General features: G+C 43.7%; 2 protein-coding genes across 2 annotated transcripts; one reads left to right on the top strand and one right to left on the bottom strand.

Moving 5' to 3' along the window:
* Nucleotides 1-724: 724 nt before the first annotated feature.
* On the top strand, nt 725-17340 carry LOC129811321 (protein dispatched homolog 2-like). Its single transcript, XM_055862537.1, has 7 exons — nt 725-1803; nt 9280-9702; nt 10262-10385; nt 10960-11087; nt 11442-11560; nt 11804-11901; nt 12280-17340. Exons 1-7 carry the CDS (start codon nt 1712-1714, stop codon nt 15778-15780), a joined length of 4485 nt encoding a protein of 1494 aa, XP_055718512.1. The 5' UTR covers nt 725-1711; the 3' UTR covers nt 15781-17340.
* Nucleotides 17214-19968, bottom strand: LOC129811322 (pseudouridylate synthase RPUSD2-like). Its single transcript, XM_055862538.1, has 3 exons — nt 19106-19968; nt 18629-18925; nt 17214-18401 (listed from the first exon to the last, which is right to left on the bottom strand). Exons 1-3 carry the CDS (start codon nt 19808-19810, stop codon nt 17604-17606), a joined length of 1800 nt encoding a protein of 599 aa, XP_055718513.1. The 5' UTR covers nt 19811-19968; the 3' UTR covers nt 17214-17603.
* Between the last annotated feature and the right edge of the window lie 3334 nt (nt 19969-23302).

Genomic DNA, 23302 nt, shown 5'->3' with positions numbered 1-23302 from the left:
GGTCCAACCTTAATCCAGAGTAGACAAAGCTATAGGCGGGCTGAGGATGTAGCGGCATTAGCCTCAACGCTTCATGATCAACCCTCGCAGCTTATTTACAGACGGAATGTACAGTAGCTACAGTACAACATTGGCTTACAATATAGATGCTAAACCCAGTGTTAAATCTGTCATGTGAAAATCAGATTGAAGCTCATTCTGAGTACTGTGTATCTGTAGGCCTACTTAAGTATCTTGTCATATAGACTACTCAAACTTGCATAGATTTATTTTAAGAGCGAAATGCCATGTTTCAAATGTTATTAAGTCAATAACCTCAGAATTTCTTTGGAGCTAATTGACTGTTTCTCGAAAGGAAAAAAGGGACCGTTTGGAACATGTACATTTAAATGTGAGATACATCAATGGGGTCTTGACATAATATGCTACTCTGTAGGCATATTTAAAATGTTAGTCAAAATTATAAATCGCTAGCTAACAAAAAAGTCATGGTTTCTCTACAAAAGGAACTGCTTGCTTGGATCATCTAAATCAAATGTTTTGACACAGACAAGTTGTTGATAAAGGATGATTTCAGACTGTGTCTCTGTGGCAGAATACGTTTGGTATTTTCAACCAATTTTTCCAATGGTTGCCTCTGAGTGTAAAAAAAGCACCATTGATCTTTCCTCCAGCCTACACTAATGGGATCAGTGATGACGACGATGTGTCTGCATTATGATTCATATGTAGACACAAACCAGCTGGCGTGCCACTGATCATTCACCAGAGGAGCCTGCATGATGTCTTTATGAAGAGTAACCGAAAGAGGAGCAGACTCGCTCCCTCTCAGGTCCCAGGTGCCTTTTCTGTCTGCATTAAAAGGACAGAAGAGTGTTTATCAGCAGAAGAGCGGCATCACCTGATGGCTACAGTGACGGTAAATTAGGTAACGGCTCTAAAATATGAGCTGGAGCTAAACTTTAATTAATGTAGTACTGTAATTATATTTGGAAGCAAAACGAAGAGTATTTCCCAAATCTAACCCTCTGGGGCCACAATAATAAACACACAAATATAAGTGTATCTTATTTAGTCTTCTGTTTTGTATTTGAACCAAAACGGTATCATTTAACTACTGCTTTTCGGCCAATCTCATCTAAAAGGATAGTTGCCCGTTATATAGGCTAGTTATGTGACAATACAAACATTTCGCTACACCCGCAATAACATCTGCTAAATATGTGGATGCTTACCAATAACATTTCATTTGATTTGATACTGTATTATTCACAATAAATTATTCAGACTTACAGGTTCATGGCATTCGGTCAGCTTTCTATATAAAAAGGTCAATAATAGATTAAGAAGAGAGAAATGTAACAGATATTGTTTTGAATAGCGGGCTACGCACGAATCAAAACAATGCAGGCACTATCTTGGATAAATTGTATCCGTGTCATACTGTATAGGCCAGCACCACCCTCAATTGAACAGCGCCCGTGCTATTCCCGGTCATCTAAACTTCTCCTCAACAGCAGAAGAGCTCATCACACCACGTCGACCAATAGCAAGCCAGACTTTAGCAGATAGGGTTACTCAAACATCCATCCATCCGTTTTTTTGCCGTTGTACAATAGAACCGATCTTACTATTCCAAGTAGTAAACACGAGGCTGATTTACTCAATTTCCCAGTTGGAAATTTCCGACAGGAGAAAAGTAACTGATAGAATGGATACTTGCTCTATCACCGATGAGCGCGCAGACGCTATAGTCATGGATTCGCCAAGAACTGAAAGACCTGCAAGGGAGACATTTCAAAGGTACGTAGCCTTTCGTTCTCTGTTCACCTCAAAAAAAGCACGGTGTTTGTCTAGTCGGCTGTTAAATTATTCCTCTGCATCATTAAATATACATTTGTATTGGTGCTTTGTCCAGCCATTATTGCCGTTATGTCAGTGTCGGATATATCAATCTGTCTGTCAATGAATATCAATGTTCTTTGTGTTTGTAAGCAGTTGATGACCAAAGCAATACATTTCATGGATTTCTCAGAGTCCTATTCTTCAATATTGTATTTATTATAATGTACAAACATGCCAATGCTTACATGAATTGTAAATCAGGAGAAGACTAAACAGGAAGAAGTCCATCTTTCATTTACTCGTTTTTGGTGGGTGAGAAATACATTGATTTGTATTTGTAAAATGTGTTCTCAAATGCTCTACAATAGCAGCCAATCTCTCCCCAGAGTATGTTTAATTGAAATGTAATAGTCCAATAACAGGTTGAGTGTGGCAGTCAATTCACCCAATCCACAACTAACATTCACTTCAATAGGCAATCTCCCAGGCTCCAGAGATATCTGGTATTCCTCAGCTCACCCACTCACTCTGTGCTCTCCCAAGTCAGCATAATGCAGATATGCATACGACATTGCTGACACAATAGCCTACCGTAGGGTCGGCTCAAGGGAAACCACAAATCCACTGGGCAAAACTCCACCATGCCAGTTGTTTGATAGATAACTAATAGTCACTACATTGCCCCTGCTTTAGTTTAGCTGTCGACATTGGACATACACTATATACACAAAATTATGTGGAAACCCCTTCAAATTAGTGGATTTGGCTATTTTAGCCACACCCGTTGCTGACAGGTGTATAAAATCGAGCACACAGCCATGTAATCTCCATAGACAAACAATGGCAGTAGAATGACCTTACTGAAGAGCTCAGTGACTTTCAACGTGGTACCGTCATAAGATGCCACCTTTCCAACAAGTCAGTTGGTCAAATGTCTGCCCTGCTAGAGCTGACCCGGTCAACTGTAAGTGCTGTTATTGTGAAGTGGAAACGTCTAGGAGCAACAACGGCTCAGCCGCAAAGTGGTAAGCCACACAAGCTCACAGAACAGGACCGCCGGGTACTGAAAAATTGTCTGTCCTCGGTTGCAACACTCACTACTGAGTTCAAAACTGCCTCTGAAAGCAACGTCAGCACAATAACTGTTCGTCTGGAGCTTCATGAAATGGGTTTCCATGGCTGAGCAGCCGCACATAAAAAAAAGTTTGCTGTCGTTGGACTATAGAGCAGTGGAGATGCGTTCTCTGAAGTGATGAATCCCGCTTTACCATCTGGCAGTCCAACGGACTAATCTGGGTTTGGCGGATGGCAGGAGAACGCTACCTGCCCGAATGCATAGTTCCAACTGTCAAGTTTGGTGGAGGAGGAATAATAGTCTGAGCCTGTTTTTCATGGTTCGGGCTAGGCCCCTTAGTTCCAGTGAAGGAAAATCTTAACGCTACAGCATACAATGACATTCTAGACTCCAACTTTGTAGCAACAGTGTGGGGAAGGCCTTTTCCTGTTTCATCATGACAATGCCCCTGTGCACAAAGCGAGGTCCATAGAGAAATGGTTTGTCGAGATCAGTGTGAAAGAACTTGACTGGCCTGCACAGAGCCCTGACCTCAACCCCATCAAACACTTTTGGGATGAATTGGAATGCCGACTGCAAGCTAGACCTAATCACCCAACATCAGTGCCCGACCTCACTAATGCTCGTGGCCAAATGGAAGCTAGTCCCCGCAGCAATGTTCCAACATCTAGTGGAAAACCTTCCCAGAAGAGTAGAGGCTGTTATAGCAGGAAAGGGGGAACCAACTCTATATTAAACACCATGATTTTGGAATGAGATGTTCGACGAGAGGGTGTCCACATACTTTTGGTCTGCAGTGTATTACAGTACTTTATGTAATAGCTATGGTTAGATACATATAATTCTCTCAACATACTGATGAATTGGTTCAACTTGTGGATTAGGGAACTATTGGATAAACACTTAAACACAGTTAACAGGGAATAATACTAATGTCCGGTTTCTCCAACACAGATGAAAACTAGTCCTGCTGTCCAGCACCAGGCCTAATTTGTGTCTGGGTAACTGGCCCTAAATGTTCTACGTAGAAGTATTTTTGTTGAGATGTGTGCTATAGGTGCATCTTGGGAGGCTACGAAAAGGAAGGTCAATAAAGGGATAATGTGAGATTTTGTCAGATGTGTCACGAACCGGCTCAAAGCCCGTAACAAAAAGGGAGACAACGTAGAGATAAGAATAACAAAATATATTTATTAACTAAGTACAATGGTGTGTGTAATCAATAATCAGTAGTGTGAGTGTTTAGCATGCATGAATGTGATAATGCAGGGTGTTGAAAGGTTCCAAAGCAAACAAGCAAAAAGCACCAAGATACACAACAAAATCTATCAAGGTGTCTGCATGGAGAGAGTCTCTTCCGTGAATGGGGAAGTGGTGTATTTATCCTGGGACACACTGGGCCCAGGTGTTTCCCATGTAGCTGACGACCCTCCCTACTCCGCCCACCGGCATCCTAATAAGGAAACAAGAACAAAGAGAGAATACGGCAGACAGAGGGAGGGTCGTCACAGATGAACCATTTTTATATTTCTGTGTGCAGTATGAAGGAATTTAGAGTTAGTTTCGCAAGCTAATGTTAAACTAGCATTAATGCAACGAGTGGAACTCTGCAGCTTAACTGCCAGAATCTCGTAATATCCCTTTAAGTCAGCCACAAACAAAACGACCGGCCCGCTGGCCGCCAGTTGGGCAACTCTGCTTTAAGTTGATTTAAAAGTATTCTGAGCTCTAAGAGCGCTTCATTTGGGGGGGGGGGGGGGGGGGGTTCAGTAAAAAAGAAATCAGAGGTCACCGAGGACAAGAAAGCTGAGCATCATAGACCATATGTCTGCCCTATGGAAAGATGAGCATCATAGACCATGTGTCTGCGCTATGGAAAGAGGAGCATCATAGACCATGTGTCTGCCCTATGGAAAGAGGAGCATCATAGACCATGTGTCTGCCCTATGGAAAGAGGAGCATCATAGACCATGTGTCTGCCCTATGGAAAGAGGAGCATCATAGACCATGTGTCTGCCATATGGAAAGAGGAGCATCATAGACCATGTGTCTGCCATATGGAAAGATGAGCATCATAGACCATGTGTCTGCCATATGGAAAGAGGAGCATCATAGACCATGTGTCTGCCATATGGAAAGAGGAGCATCAGACCATGTGTCTGCCATATGGAAAGATGAGCATCATAGACCATGTGTCTGCCATATGGAAAGAGGAGCATCATAGACCATGTGTCTGCCATATGGAAAGAGGAGCATCATAGACCATGTGTCTGCCATATGGAAAGAGGAGCATCAGACCATGTGTCTGCCATATGGAAAGCTTGTTTCATAATGCAAAAAAAATAAACTGAACAGAAATAGAAACACAACATGTAAAGTGTTGGTCCCATTTTTAATGAGCTGAAAAAAAAGATCACAGAAATGTTCCATATGCACAAAAATGTATTTCTCTCAAATGTTGTGCACACATTTGTTTACGTCCCTGTTAGTGAGCATTTCTCCTTTGCCAAGATAATCCATCCACCTGACAGGTGTGGCATATCAAGAAGCTGATTAAACAGCATGATCATTACACAGGTGCACCTTATGCTGGGGACAATAAAATGCCCCTAAAATGCGCAGTTGTGTCACACAACACAATGCAACAGATGTCTCAAGTTGAGGTAGCGTGCAATTGGCATGATGACTTCAGGAATGTCCATCAGAGCTGTTGCCAGAGAATTGAACGTTAATTTCTCTACCATAAGCCGCTTCCAACGCTGTTTTAGAGAATTTGGCAGTATGTCCAACTGGCCTCTCAACTGCAGATCACGTGTAACCACGTCAGCCCAGGACCTCCACATTTGTCTTCTTCACCTGCGGGATCGTCTGAGACCAGCCACCGGGACAGCTGATGAAACTGAGGAGTATTTCTGTCTGTAATAAAGCCCTTTTGTGGGGATTTTTTTTAAATGTTTGGCTGGGCCTGGATCCCCAATGGGTGGGCCTTGCGCCGAAGTGGGTGGGCCTATGTCCTCCCAGGCCCACCCATGGCTGCGCCCCTGCCCAGTCATGTGAAATCCATAGATTAGGGCCTAATGAATTTATTTAAAATTGACTGATTTCCTTATATAAACTGTGACTCAGTAAAATCATCAAAATTGTTGCGTTTATATTTTTTGTTCAGTATATTGGTCAGAAAGGCACATACTACAAATACTTTTCTGTCCTTTTCATAATGATAAGCCGAGAGACACCTGTTATTGACACAGGAGGTGGGAGTGACAACGCTGGAGGTAATAGTTGAAAGATCCCGTAGTCAGTGTAGCATCTCTATGCAGTGCCTTTCCAAACCTGTTTTTTTGTTTGCAAATGCATAGAGCTGTTACCTATTGGTCTTGACTAATGATAAAAATAAAATAAAAATGTTGTCCTATTTCATACATGTACACGTGTGTATTAAAACATTTGTGAATTGCAGATGTTTTTGTTTTTGTTGCATATCCTACTCTCACTGATGATATGCAACCACTGACACTCAGGTACCCTTGTCAAACTTCCCCATGATGCATCAGCTGCCTGCTTACTCAGTAGCCAACAAAAAAACAACCACAACAATCAATATTCAATTCTGCATGAGAAGTACCAAATGCATCATAATAATTAGGCGAGTGGTTAAATGCCGTGAAACCAAAGAGAGTGGTTAAATGCCGTGAAACCAAAGAGAGTGGTTAAATGATGTGAAACCAAGAGAGTGGTTAAATGATGTGAAACCAAGAGAGTGGTTAAATGCTGTGAAACCAAAGAGAGTGGTTAAATGCTGTGAAACCAAAGAGAGTGGTTAAATCCTATGAAACCAAAGAGTGGTTAAATGATGTGAAACCAAAGAGTGGTTAAATGCCGTGAAACCAAGAGAGTGGTTAAATGATGTGAAACCAAGAGAGTGGTTAAATGCCGTGAAACCAAGAGAGTGGTTAAATGCTGTGAAACCAAAGAGTGTGGTTAAATGATGTGAAACCAAGAGTGGTTAAATGATGTGAAACCAAGAGTGTGGTTAAATTCTGGGAAACCAAAGAGAGTGGTTAAATGATGTGAAACCAATAGAGTGGTTAAATGATGTGAAACCAAGAGTGTGGTTAAATGATGTGAAACCAAGAGGTTCAAACAAAGGACAAATACTGACATGGTTCCCTCATGAACAACGTGCTTGCTAATTCCATCTCCATAAAATCATTAAACAGGCCACCAGTAGTAGTACGGGGGCCAAACATGAAAGCAGCAGTGTAAGCATATCAACACCTTTAGACCCAAATACGATGTAATATCAACGTTTAGCAAAATGCACAGCGCTGTGCCACCGAGGGTGGTACTGGCCGACAGTATGACACGAATACAATGTAGCAGGCTATCGGCATAGTAACACCCTCTTTAGACTGAAATAAAATGTCATATCAACCTTTGATAGAACGTTTCCCATGTCAATTCATATTTGAGAGATTGGCAATATCTCAGGCGATTGTTGTTTGATACGTAGCTTGCATGCAGGGGGCTCGTAACGCCTAGCTGGAGGTATTTTTTGTAACTGCTCTGTTCAATAATGAATTGGATCCACTAATCGCCTAGCTATGCAAGATTGACCTAGTTCTATTAAAAGTGGTCAATGAGAAGCAGTGAATACCAGAGTTTACCACTGCAGCAACACAGTCCTAAGGAGTGCAGTACCTGCTGCTAGCACAGAAGCCCCCACCATCATGCTGCCGTCGGTGCTCTGTGCAGCTTGTGATGTGTCAGCTGAGGGGTACATGGCAACTTCTAAATTGGACAGCAAAGAAATAATGCTTTCACCTGAGTAAGTTCAGAAGCAAGCTGGTGACGCATCAGCCACCCAACAGCAACATATTGTCTTCCCCCTGCCAAAACGGTCATCTTGACGGGGTGATTTGAGTGGAACCACTACGTAGGTTTGAGAAATTGACTCCACACTTTTAAGCGACCGATACATCTTTAGACACTTTTTTATTATTAATACAGCTACATTTTGAAAATGCACAATGGCACACAGTCGAGTTGTGATGAATTTGCTGCCCACCTATCTCTCCCCGGTGGTTGGAAATGCAAATAAAACCCTCAAGTACTGCTCTCTGTTTACTTACCCCGTCGCCTTGGTGATGAGGTGATGGGGGTCAAAAAAGTGGCGTCTCAGTCCACCCAGACGACCAGGTCTGGAAAAACAACCCATAACGTAATTTGACCCTCTAACCGAAGTCAGATTGAAATTAGACTAGTGCATAAATGTCTGGTTGTCCCCCACAATGAAATCGGGGAGGGGACTGTGGATATGTTTCCGTACGTTTGTCAAATGCAATTTTGACTAAACTTGGGTGAATGATGCGTCTTGCCATCGAGATCCGGCATTTTTTTTTTAATTACACTGATTGGCCCAAGGCGGGAGCTATAGAAATTAACTGAAATCTGTTAGTCACATGCGATATCTCAATTGGCCCAAGAGGGGACGCTGCATCATTCGTTGGGGGATGACATGTTTACTGTTGCCTTGTTTAATTCGGTAATACTATAGAGCTCTCAAACTCAACTCTGGACCTCAAAGCCAGTTTCACTGCATGTTTTCATTGTTCCCCTCTAATTAGACCTGGGACACGAGGTGGGTGCAATTAATTATCAGGTAGAACAGAAAACGAGCCATCTCCGAACCTCGTAGGTTCAGAGTTGAATACCCCTGCTATAGAGTATTGTAATAACGTGCATTCAATATTAGTTACAGTTCAGTAAATAGGGATTCCGATTTAGAAACGTTACTTGTCATTAGGCCTAACGCAATTACTAATAGTGCTTAACGTATTCAGCTCTCTCTCTCTCACTGATAGTCAGCAGAGTTTCATTGTGTATAGTTTATGTCCTGTTCTTTAGAGAAAACACGAGGAAGAAAAGCACATAACTTAACCCATAACATCTGTGCAATGCACTTCTTCCATAAACATGAGTCATTCTTCATCAGATCCACTGCAGTCTCCATCAACAGGACTCTCTTTTGGATGCTGAAATGCAGGCAGGGCAGATGGAGCATCTCTTGGACTAATTGGGCCTTCAAGCAACAGAACAATACTTTAGATGTCATTCCTTACCTAATTAATTTGGTTTGCCAAATTGGGTTTCAAGCAACGCAACAATACTTTGGAAGTCACCCCTTACACAATTCATTTGGTTTACCTACTCAAGGCTTAGTAAAACTGTTGCAGCCAGGGAAGCAGCTGAGCTGAAACATTGATTATCGAAAATTATGGTGTACATTTGACAATGACAAACTCTGCCACTGTAGGGATTATAAATGAATACACTTTCCCCCCTCTGTCTTTTCACAGTGAGATACCGGAGGTGTCACTGTGTCCTCCTGACAGTGTGTGCCCGGAGGCCCAGGCCACTCGGATCCAAACCGAAGGGGACCAGTCTGACAGTTGCAGCCTCCCCAGACCCTCCTCCTCCACCTCCTCCCAGCTCTACCACCAAGTCTCCCAGGGATGCACCTACCATTCACAGCAGCACCGACAATGTCACTGTTGTGGCCATCACAAGCCAATCAAAGGCAAAGCCTGTCTGGAGTCGCACCCAATCACTGTGGGTCCTCCTCACACCGACTGCTCGACAAGCGCTGTCAAGACGGGTCGCAGCTGCAGCCCCTCCCATGTTCCTTCCTGTCACAACGCTGTCCGCTGCCACTGGCTGCACGGTTCCCATGACGGCGGTGGCCCCCACCAGTCCAAACAGCATCATGTGGTCACAGTCAGGTCTGTAGTCTGTATGCTGTACACAAGCATAATTATCATGCCATTTTTTTTTTAAAAGGTCAATGACGCAGAATTATTTGTCTATTTCAGGGATGATGGACTCTACTGGATCCCTAGAAAGTCAGTATCCACGACAACAACATGATTGTGTAACAGCAAAATGACCTACAATTTCCATTGCATCCTTAATGTGCACAGTGCATGGCAGTAAATAGGACAAAAAATATATTTAGTCTTTCATTTAGCTATACAACATGGTTCTAAGCTCAAAATTGTATTTCATTAAGCTATACAACATGGTCGTACGCTCAAAAGTATTTATCTATACAACATGGTCGTAAGCTCACAATAGCATTGCATAACTCAAAATATGAGTACTGGTGACCAATGTTTTGAAATTTAATGTTAAATGGTGTACTTAACTGAAAAATACTTGAACCATGAGACTTTCCTAGCACACCGACCGAGTGAGACACACAGTACAGTCCTTTTACTATGCAAAGCCCATTAGAGATAAGTGTCACTGAGATCCTCTTTTCCTGTGGCATTTTCTTGACAGTTACTCCCAGGTGGTAGTGAAGTATCCTCTGGTGGTGCTCGTCGCGTGTGCAGTAGTCCTCCTGGGATGCTCCCTAGCCGGCCTGTTGATTGGTCCCCTGCCAGACTTCTCTGACCCGCTGATGGTGAGTGCCTCTCTGCAGCACTGTCGCGTTCTCTGCCAACTTCCTGTCAAACCGAAAGCTACTGTAAACCCCTTTTTTTAGCTCGTCCCTTGCCTCTTTGAAAAGCTGCCGTAAATAAAGTAGACCCGGCAGATCTCTCAAAAAATGACATCTTGTCAGCTCAGAAATACAAGTGTAACCATATCAGTGCAATTGCAGGTATAACGAACAGTCAAGAATAGTTACATAAACAAATTGAATTACCATGTGTGTAATAAATGTGTACAGTTAAACTCATGGCGATCAACATGTAATGACCATGGCAGAGACCAGGGTAAAACATCTTGAAGAATATTGAAGACAACGCTATATCAATCAACACTGTATGTACAATGTCACTATCAATTTTAATTTTCAAAGCATCCATTCTAGTATGTCACTACACCTTAGCATCTAATCAGTCTTTATTCACCTACTGTAGGCCAAACAGTCAGCATTAGGCGTACATATTTCTCATGTAAATTAATTCAGTATTGTTTTCCTGCTCCGGTTGTCGTCAGATGTTGTTGCGTTGACTTTGATGTTTTTAATGCAGGGGTTTGAGCCTCGAGGAACATACATCGGGGTGCGACAGTCCGCCTTGGCCAAGCTTCAGCAGAACACAGGGCCTGGAAACACACTGTCTCTGATACCGCAACACCTCAAAGACAAGACAGCTGGGAGGTACTGTGCTAAAACCGGAGGAGCTCTCCACCACACACAGAGAGCCCTGCACAAAATGGCTGCTACAACAGAGTAGAACCATGGGACATTGTGTTCACTCAGCCGCAGATTATAATTACTCACTAAAACAGGCTACAATTTGGCATCTTTCAGTTAAGAGGCACGATAGAGATGGAACAGGGTTACACTTGCACATGATATAGTATAGCTACAATTTTTAAATGCTGGATAATTGTATAGGGAGTCCATATGTCCATTGTTGCTTGGGGTGCTGATTTAGCTATTGTGTGATTGATATGAATTGTATAGATGTCTCATGTATAATTGTGTTGTGTTCATGTTTATTTTATTGAGCTATGGAGACGGTAGCGGAGGGGATGCCGGTGGGAGCCAGGAACAGTCGTCCAGGCAACGGTCTAAGAGAATGCTAGACAGGGATTCGGCCCAAGACACATTCCTCTGTGACGCTCCAGGTAGGCAACTAACATGTCTCTCTGCTACTAGAGCAATGTTCCTAAAACTTTAGCAGGAAACATACCCATAATGTATCAATCAAAAAAATCTAGGTATCCACGAGCTACTTCATCATTCCAGTGTTCACTTTCAGTTATGAGCAAAACATAAGCAATCCCTCTAGATACATTTTTGTAAGTGGAGACTGAGGACAGTCTTTGTTGAGGGGTGCCATGTTCTTGACTCCATCTGTGACATCACAGGAGAGCGCTACGCCCAGCTTGTGTTCCGCTCTGGAAACTCTGCCAGTCTTTGGAGCCTGAAGGCGATCTACTCCATGTGTGAGATGGAGCAGGCCAGGGTAGGTCTTCATGCATCTTAAAAATCAGCAGACCATCTGCCATATATCCACCATTACCAACCAGACCACAAAATCAGGGAGCCAACTCAAACAAATGAAATACCTTTCTGGGCTACAGAACTTGGCAGGCACTAATAGCACACATCTTAAAACGTTTATATTTATTTGAAAGAGAACAAAAAAAGGTGTTATTGATCCCCATTAGCTGGTAGATGAAAATAAGTTATGTGAAAAGTTGCTATAAAATCTGTCCCTTTCAATTTACTCTTGTAATAAAAAGATATATGGAACATCAATTACATTGATTTTGCCATAGGTGGAGGGAGAATAAGTCAACAGAAGTGTGTAAATGCCAAACTTCTCTTCTCCATGTTTCAGATTCGTTCACAACCCCACTTCCAAGATCTCTGCAAGCAACATATCCGATTGGAAGTGGACGGTGCCATAATCAGGGGAGGATGCTGTCCAAGTTGGTCACTGGGAAACTACCTGGCACTTCTCAGCAATGCCTCATCCTGTCTCAGCCTGACCTCTGTGCAAGTGTCAGAGAGTCTGAGCCTACTACGCTATTGCGCCCCATACTACCACGATGGGAGGCTGGTGGCGTATTGTGCAGAGAGGGGCTCGCAAGGCAACTGTGCATCTGTGCCGACTCGGTGCAAACACTCTCGTGCCGTTTTCCAGATATTGCATTACCTGGTTGATAAGGACTTTCTAGGGCCACAGACAATAGAATATCAGGTCCCGTCACTGAAATATAGCCTCCTGTTTCTACCGGTGGAAAAAGGAGATCACTTGATGGAGATATACATGAACAGCCTTGAAGGTCGTGAGCTTACATACAAGAACACTACTATTACAGGAATGGACCTAGGCATCAAGCAAAAGCTTTTCAAGTATTACCTGGCTAGGGACTCCATCTACCCTGTTCTGGCTGTAGTTTCACTGTTCCTCACCATAGCCCTTTATTTGCAGTCTCTTTTCCTATCAGCTCTGTCTTTAGTTGCAATTGTGGGTTCTCTCTTGACTTCCTATTTCTTCTACAAAGTGGTTTTTCAGCTGACATTCTTCCCTTTTCTCAACTTAGCTTCAGCTTTCATCCTGTTTGGTAGTTGCTCTAACCACGCCTTCACTTTCATTGATTTCTGGAATCTACAACTATCCCAGAATCCACCCGTTTCTCTAGAGATAAGAGTCAATCGAGTTCTCCAAGAGGTCGGATATTTGATATTGGCATCAGGCCTGACTTCTAGTGCCACGTTCTTCTCGGGGTTCCTGAGCAGCATCACGGCAGTCAGATGCTTTGCTGTGTACCTGGGAACAGCTTCCTTAATCTGTACTTTTTCCGCCCTTGCGTGGCTGCCCAGCTCGCTCATATTACGCGAGCGCTACACTGTGCCTGCCTCAGCCTCTGTTACCGCACAGGCATGGAAGCCTTGCTGCACGAAAAGTATTGGCGGGTTCTGGGACACAAGCTCGCGAAAGCGTTGCCTCTTCACCTTGGGTCAGAAGCTACGAGGGTTGAAGCGGGGACTGTCCGACACCTCCAATTTACTTTTCCTGAAAATCCTCCCATGTGGAGTGGTCAAGTTCAGATACATTTGGATCTGCTGGTTCGCAGTGTTGGCCGCAGGAGGAACATACATCTCAGTTGTAGACCCTGGTATGAGACTACCCACTTTAGACAACAGGGCAACTCAGTTATTCCGCTCTAGCCATCCCTTTGAAAGATACGACGCTGAATATCGCCACCAATTCATGTTTGAACGGCTGGTGAACGGGGAGGACAAGCTCATTACATTGACTCTTGTATGGGGAGTCATCCCAACCGATAACGGCAATCACTTTGATCCAAAAAGCAATGGATCTTTAGTTATGGATCCAGAGTTTAACATGAGTAGCCCAGAGGCTCAGGTGTGGTTGAGAGACTTGTGTGGAAGAGTTCAAAACCAAAGTTTTTATTTACCATCATCATCATCATCTGAAAACGAAGGCTCAACAGACAACGTCTGTATTGTCGAGCAACTCGTACACTGGGTGTCTATTCGACGATGCTCAGAGAGTGAGGATGCCTTCCATTTTTGCTGCAATGATATTCCCTTTCCTTACCCACCGGGTGTTTTTGAACAATGCCTGAGCATGATGGTGGCCGAGCGGCATGCAGAGGGCTACGTGTCCGAGGTTGGAGGCCTACATTTTGAGGCAGATGGTCGAATAGCAGCCCTGGTAATGGTATTTAGAACTACGCACCGCTATAGCTACGACTTTAGTCACACCACCCTTTTCTATAATGATATTGTGTCATGGTTTAATGGTGAAATGTCTGGCGCACCACTGGGACTAAAGGAAGGATGGTTCGTGAGCCAGTTGACACTATTTGACTTGCAACAATGTCTAAGCTCAGAAACCCTTGTGGTCACTGGGTTCTCTGTAGCCCTAGCGTTTGCATTGCTTCTTCTGACCACATGGAATATTCCACTGAGTATTTATGGCACTGCTGCTGTTGGAGGAAGTGTTTTTGTCACCATCGGCCTCCTGGTCCTTCTAGAATGGCAGCTTAGTGGTGTGGAGGCACTCTTCATATCAGCTGCTGCTGGGCTGTCTGTCGACTTTTTAGCCAACTACTGCATATCATATAATTCAGCTCCACACTCTGATAGAATTGGAAGAGTTGCACATTCTCTGAAAAGAATGAGCTGTCCTGTAGCAATAGGATCCGGGGCCTTCTGTTGTGTGGGCATCGCCATGCTCCCTACTACTGCCTTGTTGTTCAGAAAGCTGGGGATTTTCTTATTTCTGGTGAAATGTGTAGCATGTGGATTTGCCACTTTCTTTTTCCAATCCCTATGCTGCTTTTTCGGTCCTCAAAAGAACTGTGGGAAAATAATGTTGCCGTGTTCATCTGAACCGGGGACTGAAAGTCTGCCCTCCTGCTCAGCAGCAGAACCTAGGTCCTCGACCTGCGCAGCCAACGGGGCTTTTGGAAGATCAAGAGTTCGAAGGAATTTCAATAAAGACGAGGGTAATTACCTTTACCCGAACCATCAGCGTCAAAGACAGCGACAGGCAGGGGGCGGAAGGGAGCCTGAGCAGTATGAGCTTCAGCCATTGGCCTGTCAACTGAGTGACAGCTTTGAGAACAGCACGTGTACTAGTAAGCTATCCAACAGACCCTCAGTTCTCTCGGATGACATCCAGTTCGGTGGGCTGAGTCCCAGGAGGGATGTGGAGAGGAGCAACATTGAGGCAGATAGTGAAGAGCTCTGTGGGAGGCACCACAAAGGCTGTCACCCGCCCCCAGCTTTGCAGACCTCTTCCCCATACAAAGAAAACACCCTAGGGCCTGTTGTAGCTCCTCCAGGTGACCTGGCTAATGAAAGGCTCTTGTGCAAGACGTGCAGAGGACAGTCTGCTGGCATCAAGCACTGGAACGTATCGCTGTCCTCTTCCTCAAGCATGGAGGACACCATCATTAGTCAAACAATAGAAACAATTTACCAGCCATCCCTCTCAAAGGACGAGGCCCCTAATAGTACCTTTAAGCGTCACCCTCACAAACGCCTACTGTCATCTCAGAGTTCATTTGACGGGCTAGAGGATTCCAATGAGACTTGCCTGAGTGACATTGAACCTGGACCCTCAAACCAACAGACTTCTATTGAAGCAGAGGGAGAACTGGAAGCACAACCAGGACACCTTAACGGAAAGAGAGACACCCTACGTCTCTCCCTGAGAGAGACCACGTATGAGACAGCCTCTCCGGGGTGTGGGAGGGGCCGTACGAGCCAGAGTGAAGGACCAGTGATGTTGCCAAACAGTAAAGCAGATTTGCCTGATGTGTGGATCAAACGAGATGGGCAGAGGGAAGATAAAAGCTGAATCGGATTTCAAAAGATAGTCTAATCTAAGCATGCAGAAGTGTTCAGTTTATCATCTGTCCGCTTGATTATTTCAGTCAGAAACTGCAGAATGTTACGTTGTGAATAAGATTCTTTGTAATGGATTTACACATTTTGGAAAATTCCCAGCTGGACAGACACTGGAACGTGGATAATCACTGGCCTTTTTGTTATTTGACTGTAGTACCCTGCTCTATATCCATCGTCTGGATAGATTCTTAGACAATAATGTAATTTGAACACTTTACAATCATTTCAAAATACATTTTAGATGGTGAGGGAAGGGGCTCTTTTGTTTGAACACAATGCGATTGGCTATGTATTCCACACCCACCATCAAAACAAGACATTTTATCATAACATGGTGATGGAAGTTACATCACTACAAGTAGATTAGAAATGGTGTGTAATGTCAAATACATTTTGTAAACCACTTCACTGTTAGAATGTACAACACTCATTGCTGTTGTACAAAGTCAATGCCAAGAAATGTAACAATTTGGTGACTTAAGACAACTCTGTGTGTATGAATTATTTAGGGGACCTGAACAGCACTGTTATACACTTACAGTAGGGAGCTGCAGATGTATATAGTGAGCCTTATCCTTTGATAATGAAAGAACGAAGGTCTTGTACATGAAACCAACTGATGTATTGGCAGGCCTGAATCTGACAAAGGTGATTTTATCAGCTTGGTGGCTCCTTCCATCATTAAACATGACTTGTAGATAACCAGCTTCACAGCACAGTTCAAAGCAATGTAGAATCAGCGTTATTTGTAGAGTAATACGATCTCTACTAAGGCTTGACTGGGTAATCAACAACTGTAGTTCTACATCCGCAGAGCAGCCTTCACTACATTTCACCACCTCCTGGAACATCAGATTAAATATATATGTTTGCCTTGACAGAACACATGCAGTATATGGATCATGGTGTACAATGTGCAGCATGTGCCAAATCTTTGCAACAGTCGTTTTTCCATGAATAAAATGTAAATGTGTTTTATGTGAAAGGGATTATCCTTTACAATAGTGGCAAAATGGTTTGAGTTGTATTTTTGGTTCAAAATACAACCCAGAATAATGTATGTATTAAGGGTTTAATTATGGAAATGACTGCAAAAATTAATGGGAAGAATTGACAAGAATTGTATAATGTGCCTACAAGCAGGGTTATTTTGAAGTTGTCTCATCCGAAAGGGTTTCCTTTTGACAACTGATTCAGTGATCATAAGTCTTGGATGAGCTTTTGAAATAACCTGCCTTAGAGAAAGGAATGATAGAACTTAACTTTAGGCTTTTGAGGAGCAGAGAAAACAGAAAGGTTGCAATGACTATTAAACTTGAGATAACACGGTACTTGTACTCATTTTCATATGGTGGAAAGTAAAAAAAAAAAAAAACGAGTGTATTTTTCCTGCAGAATGGGTTGTTTTATTCAATGTCATGAAAATACAATTTCATTGTCAAACTTCATGAAAATGTTTATTTGGTTTTCAATTAGAAGGGCTGTTGAAAATAAATCCTAGATAAACATCTTCCTGGCTTAGAGTCCAATGGAAAATATATGGTCCGATGTAATATATCCCTTAACGTGAGTCAGAGGGAAATGAATTATATAATTTAAAAACAGAATTATTCATGATTTACAGAACCGTGAGTCATAGAACTAACAACCGAGCTTGGTTCACCAAGTGTCCAAAGACACTTCAACAAAACAACAAGTGATATTTTGCATCCTATTGGGCACATCACATTGTACACTGCCTGCTCTTCTGTTGTACAACATCACTACAGTGCCTTAGTCTTCAATCCAGTCATCCTTGGCCCAGTCAGGTAGGCGAGTTGAATATTCAAAGTCTGGTCCTTTATAACGTAACGCATGGAGGTACATGATGAGCTCCTTCTCAGTGGGGTCCGGACGGACAATCTTACATTCGCTACACAGAGGGTCTTTCGTGTTTGTAGCAGCTAAGTGAGAAGATTCTGTGGACTCTGTTTGATCCCCATTTTCATCAGTTGGTCCGGGTACTGCACCGGGTAAGGCTGGACTGCTGTGGACCTGATTTGCACTCTGTTCTACGTCACTCAGTGTACAGTCACTTGAAACAGAATTGCAAACATGTGGCAACAGCTCTGGTTGAGGTGTCTGAGCATCTTTGCCACAGACGTCAGTACGCACATTGCTCACCTGTACCATTCCCTCATCTGGGATGTCTAGGAGATGAAGACTCTCCTTCAAGCGATGTTCCTCCAGAATCGCTTTGAGAAGCTCATCGTCGCTCATGCCCTTCAGGCCTCCCTTTGCCCTTTGGGGACCCCAAGCAGAGGAGCCATAGACAGGGTCGTTGAGGATGGGGTAGCCCAGGAACTGGAGGTGGACGCGAATCTGGTGAGTGCGGCCAGTGAGAGGGAGGCAACGCACTACACTGGAGTGGCCGTTCCAGCTGAGCCTTTGGAAGACTGTACGGCAATCCTTGCCTTTAGGATGCACTCTGCACAGTCCCACCTTGAAGGAGACCACCAGGATAGGCTCCTCACAGATGATCTCACCCTCTGGGAACTCCCCTTCCACTCGACAGACGTACTCCTTCTCCAGCTGTAAAAGATGACAGACTGTATCAGTCACTTGTATCAGTCACTTATATCAAACTTTAACAAACTATATGTTTTGTTCCCTCTCAGAGCGAGATTATACTCGAGGCCCTATTTAATCCAAACTGATGACCAGATTTCTAGGATAAGTTAATAAAAAATAAATATTATTAGTAAACACAATGTCCCTTTTCGATTGATTAGTGCACACTGGAATAGAGGATGTCTTACCTGTCTGTCTCGCACCAACACATCCAGTTTCTGGGACACTTCCAAAGTCCGGGCGAAGAGCAGCACCCCAGATGTTAGGCGATCCAGTCGGTGCACAGTGTGAAGGCCACATATGCCCCGTTCCTTTCCCAGGATGAAAATGACCGTGTTGTGACGGAAGCGCCCACAAGGATGAACTGGCATTGAGGCTGGCTTGTCAACTACCAAAACCTCCCCATTATCTTCCAAAATCTCCAGTGGCCGTCCGACTACAGGCGGCTCATGGCGATGCACTGTATTCCTTAGGAAGTCATTGTTCTGAGGGGGGAAAAGACAAGTCTGACTATATTTATTATGCACAGAATGTTTTCTTTTTTATGTAGGGACAACGTGAGGGACAACAGTCTATCTAATTCAAGCCAACATAATCAGTATCCATCTAATTCAAGCCAACATAATCATAGGAAGAGTCAGGGACGAGACAAAGATTTTACTCACCCTGAGTGTTACAGAGAGGTCATCCATTGGTGTTTCATTGAGTCGGATGCGTCCTAGTTTGGAAGCCATAACGTAGTACTCCAACGGCTCAGCTCGGAATTCACTGCTGAAAACATCGAGAAGACTTTTCCCAATCCAGCGTCCCTTGCAGTACGTTTTGAAGTCGAAGTAGTATGGGCGCACTTTGCGTAGACCTCCTTCAAAATAGTATGTTGTTTCATCAAAATGCTCTTTGCTGAAGCTTACCCCGGGGTTGCGTTTTTGAGGGGGAGGAATGTATCTCTCTCCTGTACGGAGTTGTTTCTTCCCACCCCCTCGTCGTCTCTTTCCACGACTACTTTTCTCTGGGTCTTCCTTCTCTTCGCTCTTACGTTTACAAGTTTCTTTCAACTCGTCTGTGGTAGAATTGACTGAAGTGTTTGAGGTATTTACCGCCGACACCTTCGTCATTTCTGTCGACTCCATTGTATGCGACATTACTGTAAAATGGTTTTGATGCAAACGTGGGCCAGATGACAACTCATTTACTGAGTTGTAAAGTGTATGTTTTTTTGTTACTTTACAAATTAAATTGCTATAATTTGTCACGTTTGTCAATTGCGCATTCCAAGGTCTAGCACGTGATAGTGTTCTGTTATTAAGCGTTATTTCGCGTTTGTTAAAGATTTGGAGAACATAGAAAATGTTCTTGACATAACGTACCATAAAATTTAAGAAAGAGTATCGTTTTCTCTAGGGAGTTCTGTAAAACCACTGTTTGTCGGTTAAAGGTAAATAAAATAACATGTAATATGTGTCCAAACTACTCACATGTATCTCCCGAAAGCAGCCATGAAAGTATGGGTCTCCCTTCCAAATGACTACGGGCACTCGTCGATGACGCCACTGTATGTTAGTAGTCCGTTTCAAAGCCTTATCAAATATCCTCCTCCTCCTGACACTGAATATTGCTTCACACCTAATGCTTCACACATACAACATAATAAAATCATAGACCTAAATAAATAGCATTTATGATCTCTTATACAGGCAATGGTTAAATTGATAGAAGCAAAGTGTATAAAAAAAGCCCAAAGCCAAACAATCCCATCTCTCTCAAATAAAACAACATTATTTCCCATACATTTACACACAAACAAGCGTTTTCATTACAATATTTATATTAATAAATTTGACATTACTGTATAATCATTTCAGTATTAAAAAAATAAAGACTAAACTGCATCTATTCTCATCGTTATGTAAAAAGGGTTGTTTTTTCTGTTGCCGATACAGACTAATTGTAATCATTTATAGGTTAGATTATGTTTACTTGCATTCACATCAGACATTAAAAAAAATGTATGTTCACTTTTATCAAGACATCTTCCTGTTGGTTGGTGAAGTACGATCACTCAATTTGTATGAGGGTTGTCATATCCCTTTCATTTTTGTAAAATTAAATACATGAATATGTGAGGAACAAACAGACATCTGTGAGGAACAAACAGTGGGTCGATGTTTTGAATGCATGTACAAAACGGGAGCACTTAAATGAACGATTTTAGCAATCACAGACAGAGTCATTAATCCAAAAGCCCTTGGCAAACCTCTTCAACCCTCTGGGATAATGTTCATCTGTTGCCCAGTTTTAGTCAATAAGCAAATGGGAAGTGTTGCTAGGCAGCAGACAGACGGAGATCTAAAAACTCAATAGCTGCTGCACCAGCACCACCTCCTGCAAGGGCAACCACACAGCACCACCTCCTGCAAGGGCAACCACACCACACAGCACCACCTCCTGCAAGGGCAACCACACCACCTCCTGCAAGGGCAACCACACCACACAGCACCACCTCCTGCAAGAGCAACCACACCACACAGCACCACCTCCTGCAAGGGCAACCACACCACACAGCACCATCTCCTGCAAGGGCAACCACACCACACAGCACTACCTCTTGCAAGGGCAACCACACCACACAGCACCACCTCCTGCAAGGGCAACCACAGCACATGGAAGTCACCTCCTGCAAGGGCAACCACACCACACGGAAGTCACCTCCTGCAAGGGCAACCACACTACACAGAATTCACCTCCTGCAAGGGCAACCACACCACACGGAAGTCACCTTCCTCAAGGGCAACCACACCACACGGAAGTCACCTCCTGCAAGGGCAACCACACCACACGGAAGTCACCTCCTGCAAGGGCAACCACACCACACAGAAGTCACCTCCTGCAAGGGCAACCACACCACACGGAAGTCACCTCCTGCAAGGGCAACCACACGGAAGTCACCTCCTGCAAGGGCAACTACACCACACGGAAGTCACCTCCTGTAAGGGCAACCACACCACACGGAAGGCACCTCCTGCAAGGGCAACCACACGACACGGAACTCATCTCCTGCAAGGGCAACCACACCACACGGAAGTCACCTCCTGCAAGGGCAACCACACCACACAGAAGTCACCTCCTGCAAGGGCAACCACACCACATGGAAGTCATCACCTGCAAGGGCAACCACACAGAAGTCACCTCCTGCAAGGGCAACCACACCACACAGCACCACCTCCTGCAAGGGCAACCACACCACACAGCACCACCTCCTACAAGGGCAACCACACCACACAGAAGTCACCTCCTGCAAGGGCAACCACACCACACGGAAGTCACCTCCTGCAAGGGCAACCACACCACACGGAAGTCACCTCCTGCAAGGGCAACCACACGGAAGTCACGTCCTGCAAGGGCAACCACACCACACGGAAGTCACCTCTTGCAAGGGCAACCACACCACACGGAAGTCACCCCCTGCAAGGGCAACCACACCACACGGAAGTCACCTCCTGCAAGGGCAACCACACCACACGGAAGTCACCTCCTGCAAGGGCAACCACACCACAAGGAAGTCACCTCCTGCAAGGGCAACCACACCACAAGGAAGTCACGTCCTGCAAGGGCAACCACACCACACGGAAGTCAGAGCTCACCTCTGGAAAGAAAAACACAGAACAGCATCTCTCAAGAGATCAACTCTAGATGTGGGATGATGAATAAAGGCAAAGTCAGGCGGTGACGAAACTGACATTAGTTAAGGTTTAAGATTTTCATGACCTGCCCATTTATCTGCTTTACACTGTATACTATATATACAATTTATGTAGCTAGTGTATACATACCCTTTATATAGTGAATACATACCCTTTATTTGGTGAATACATACTCTTTATATAGTGAATACATACCCTTTATATAGTGTATACATAACTGGCCAATGGTGTCGCTTGTCAGTCAAGGGAACATAAATCACCCCCATAAAGTCTTTCAGACCAACAGGCAACTCCAGTCTCCCACCAGGCTCCAACTGATCCAAGAGCTGCAGCATTAGAGCACATGTTGAGTGTAGATTACTGTATAAATGATGAGCATGCTAGCAATATTGGTTATTGAAGGAATTACAAATGCTTTTCTTCAGTATGGAAAATGCACTAATTTACTTTCCTTCCTTTGTAAAAAGACAAAGTTGTAAGACAATAGGTCGTCACCAATAAAACATCACAATAAGGTGCAGAACATTCGATTTGCCTGCTGGGAGGAAAGGAGACCCCGCGACAACTGTGTGCTGTTTTCAAGGGATTGTTTAATAAATGTTTACTATTTGGTTGGAAAACTGTCGCCTCTTGAAGAGCATAGTGAGAAGTAAACATTTCTGATGATTAGATGCAAAACAATTAGCTCTATCATCAGAGTTCAAATCAAAATAAAATAACTTTATTTGTCACATGCGCCGAATGCAACAAGTGTAGACCTTACCGTGAAATGCTGAATACAACAAGTGTAGACCTTACCGTGAAATGGTTACTTACAGGCCCTTAACCAACATTGTAGTTCAAGAAGAGTTAAGGAAATATTTACCAAATAAACTACAGTTAAAAAAAATCTTAAAAAGTAACACATGAACATAGCAATAACGAGGCTATATACAGGGGGTACCGGTACCGAGTCAGTGTGCAGGGGTACAGGTTAGTTGACGTAATTTGTACATGTAGGTAGGGGTGAAGTGACTATGCATCGAATATGCATAGAGTTAGAGTGCCTTGCAAAAGTATTCTTCCCCCTTTGTTTTTTTTTCCTATTTTGTTGCATTACAACCTGTAATTTAACCCTCCTGTTGTGTTCGTTTCCTGTTAATTAATTCTGTGTTCCCGGTC

Source organism: Salvelinus fontinalis, chromosome 15 (assembly GCF_029448725.1).
Source record: "Salvelinus fontinalis isolate EN_2023a chromosome 15, ASM2944872v1, whole genome shotgun sequence".
Classification (NCBI taxonomy): domain Eukaryota; kingdom Metazoa; phylum Chordata; class Actinopteri; order Salmoniformes; family Salmonidae; genus Salvelinus; species Salvelinus fontinalis.
The sequence above is the reverse complement of the archived record's forward strand: the minus strand, read 5'-3'. Positions and strand labels throughout refer to the sequence as shown.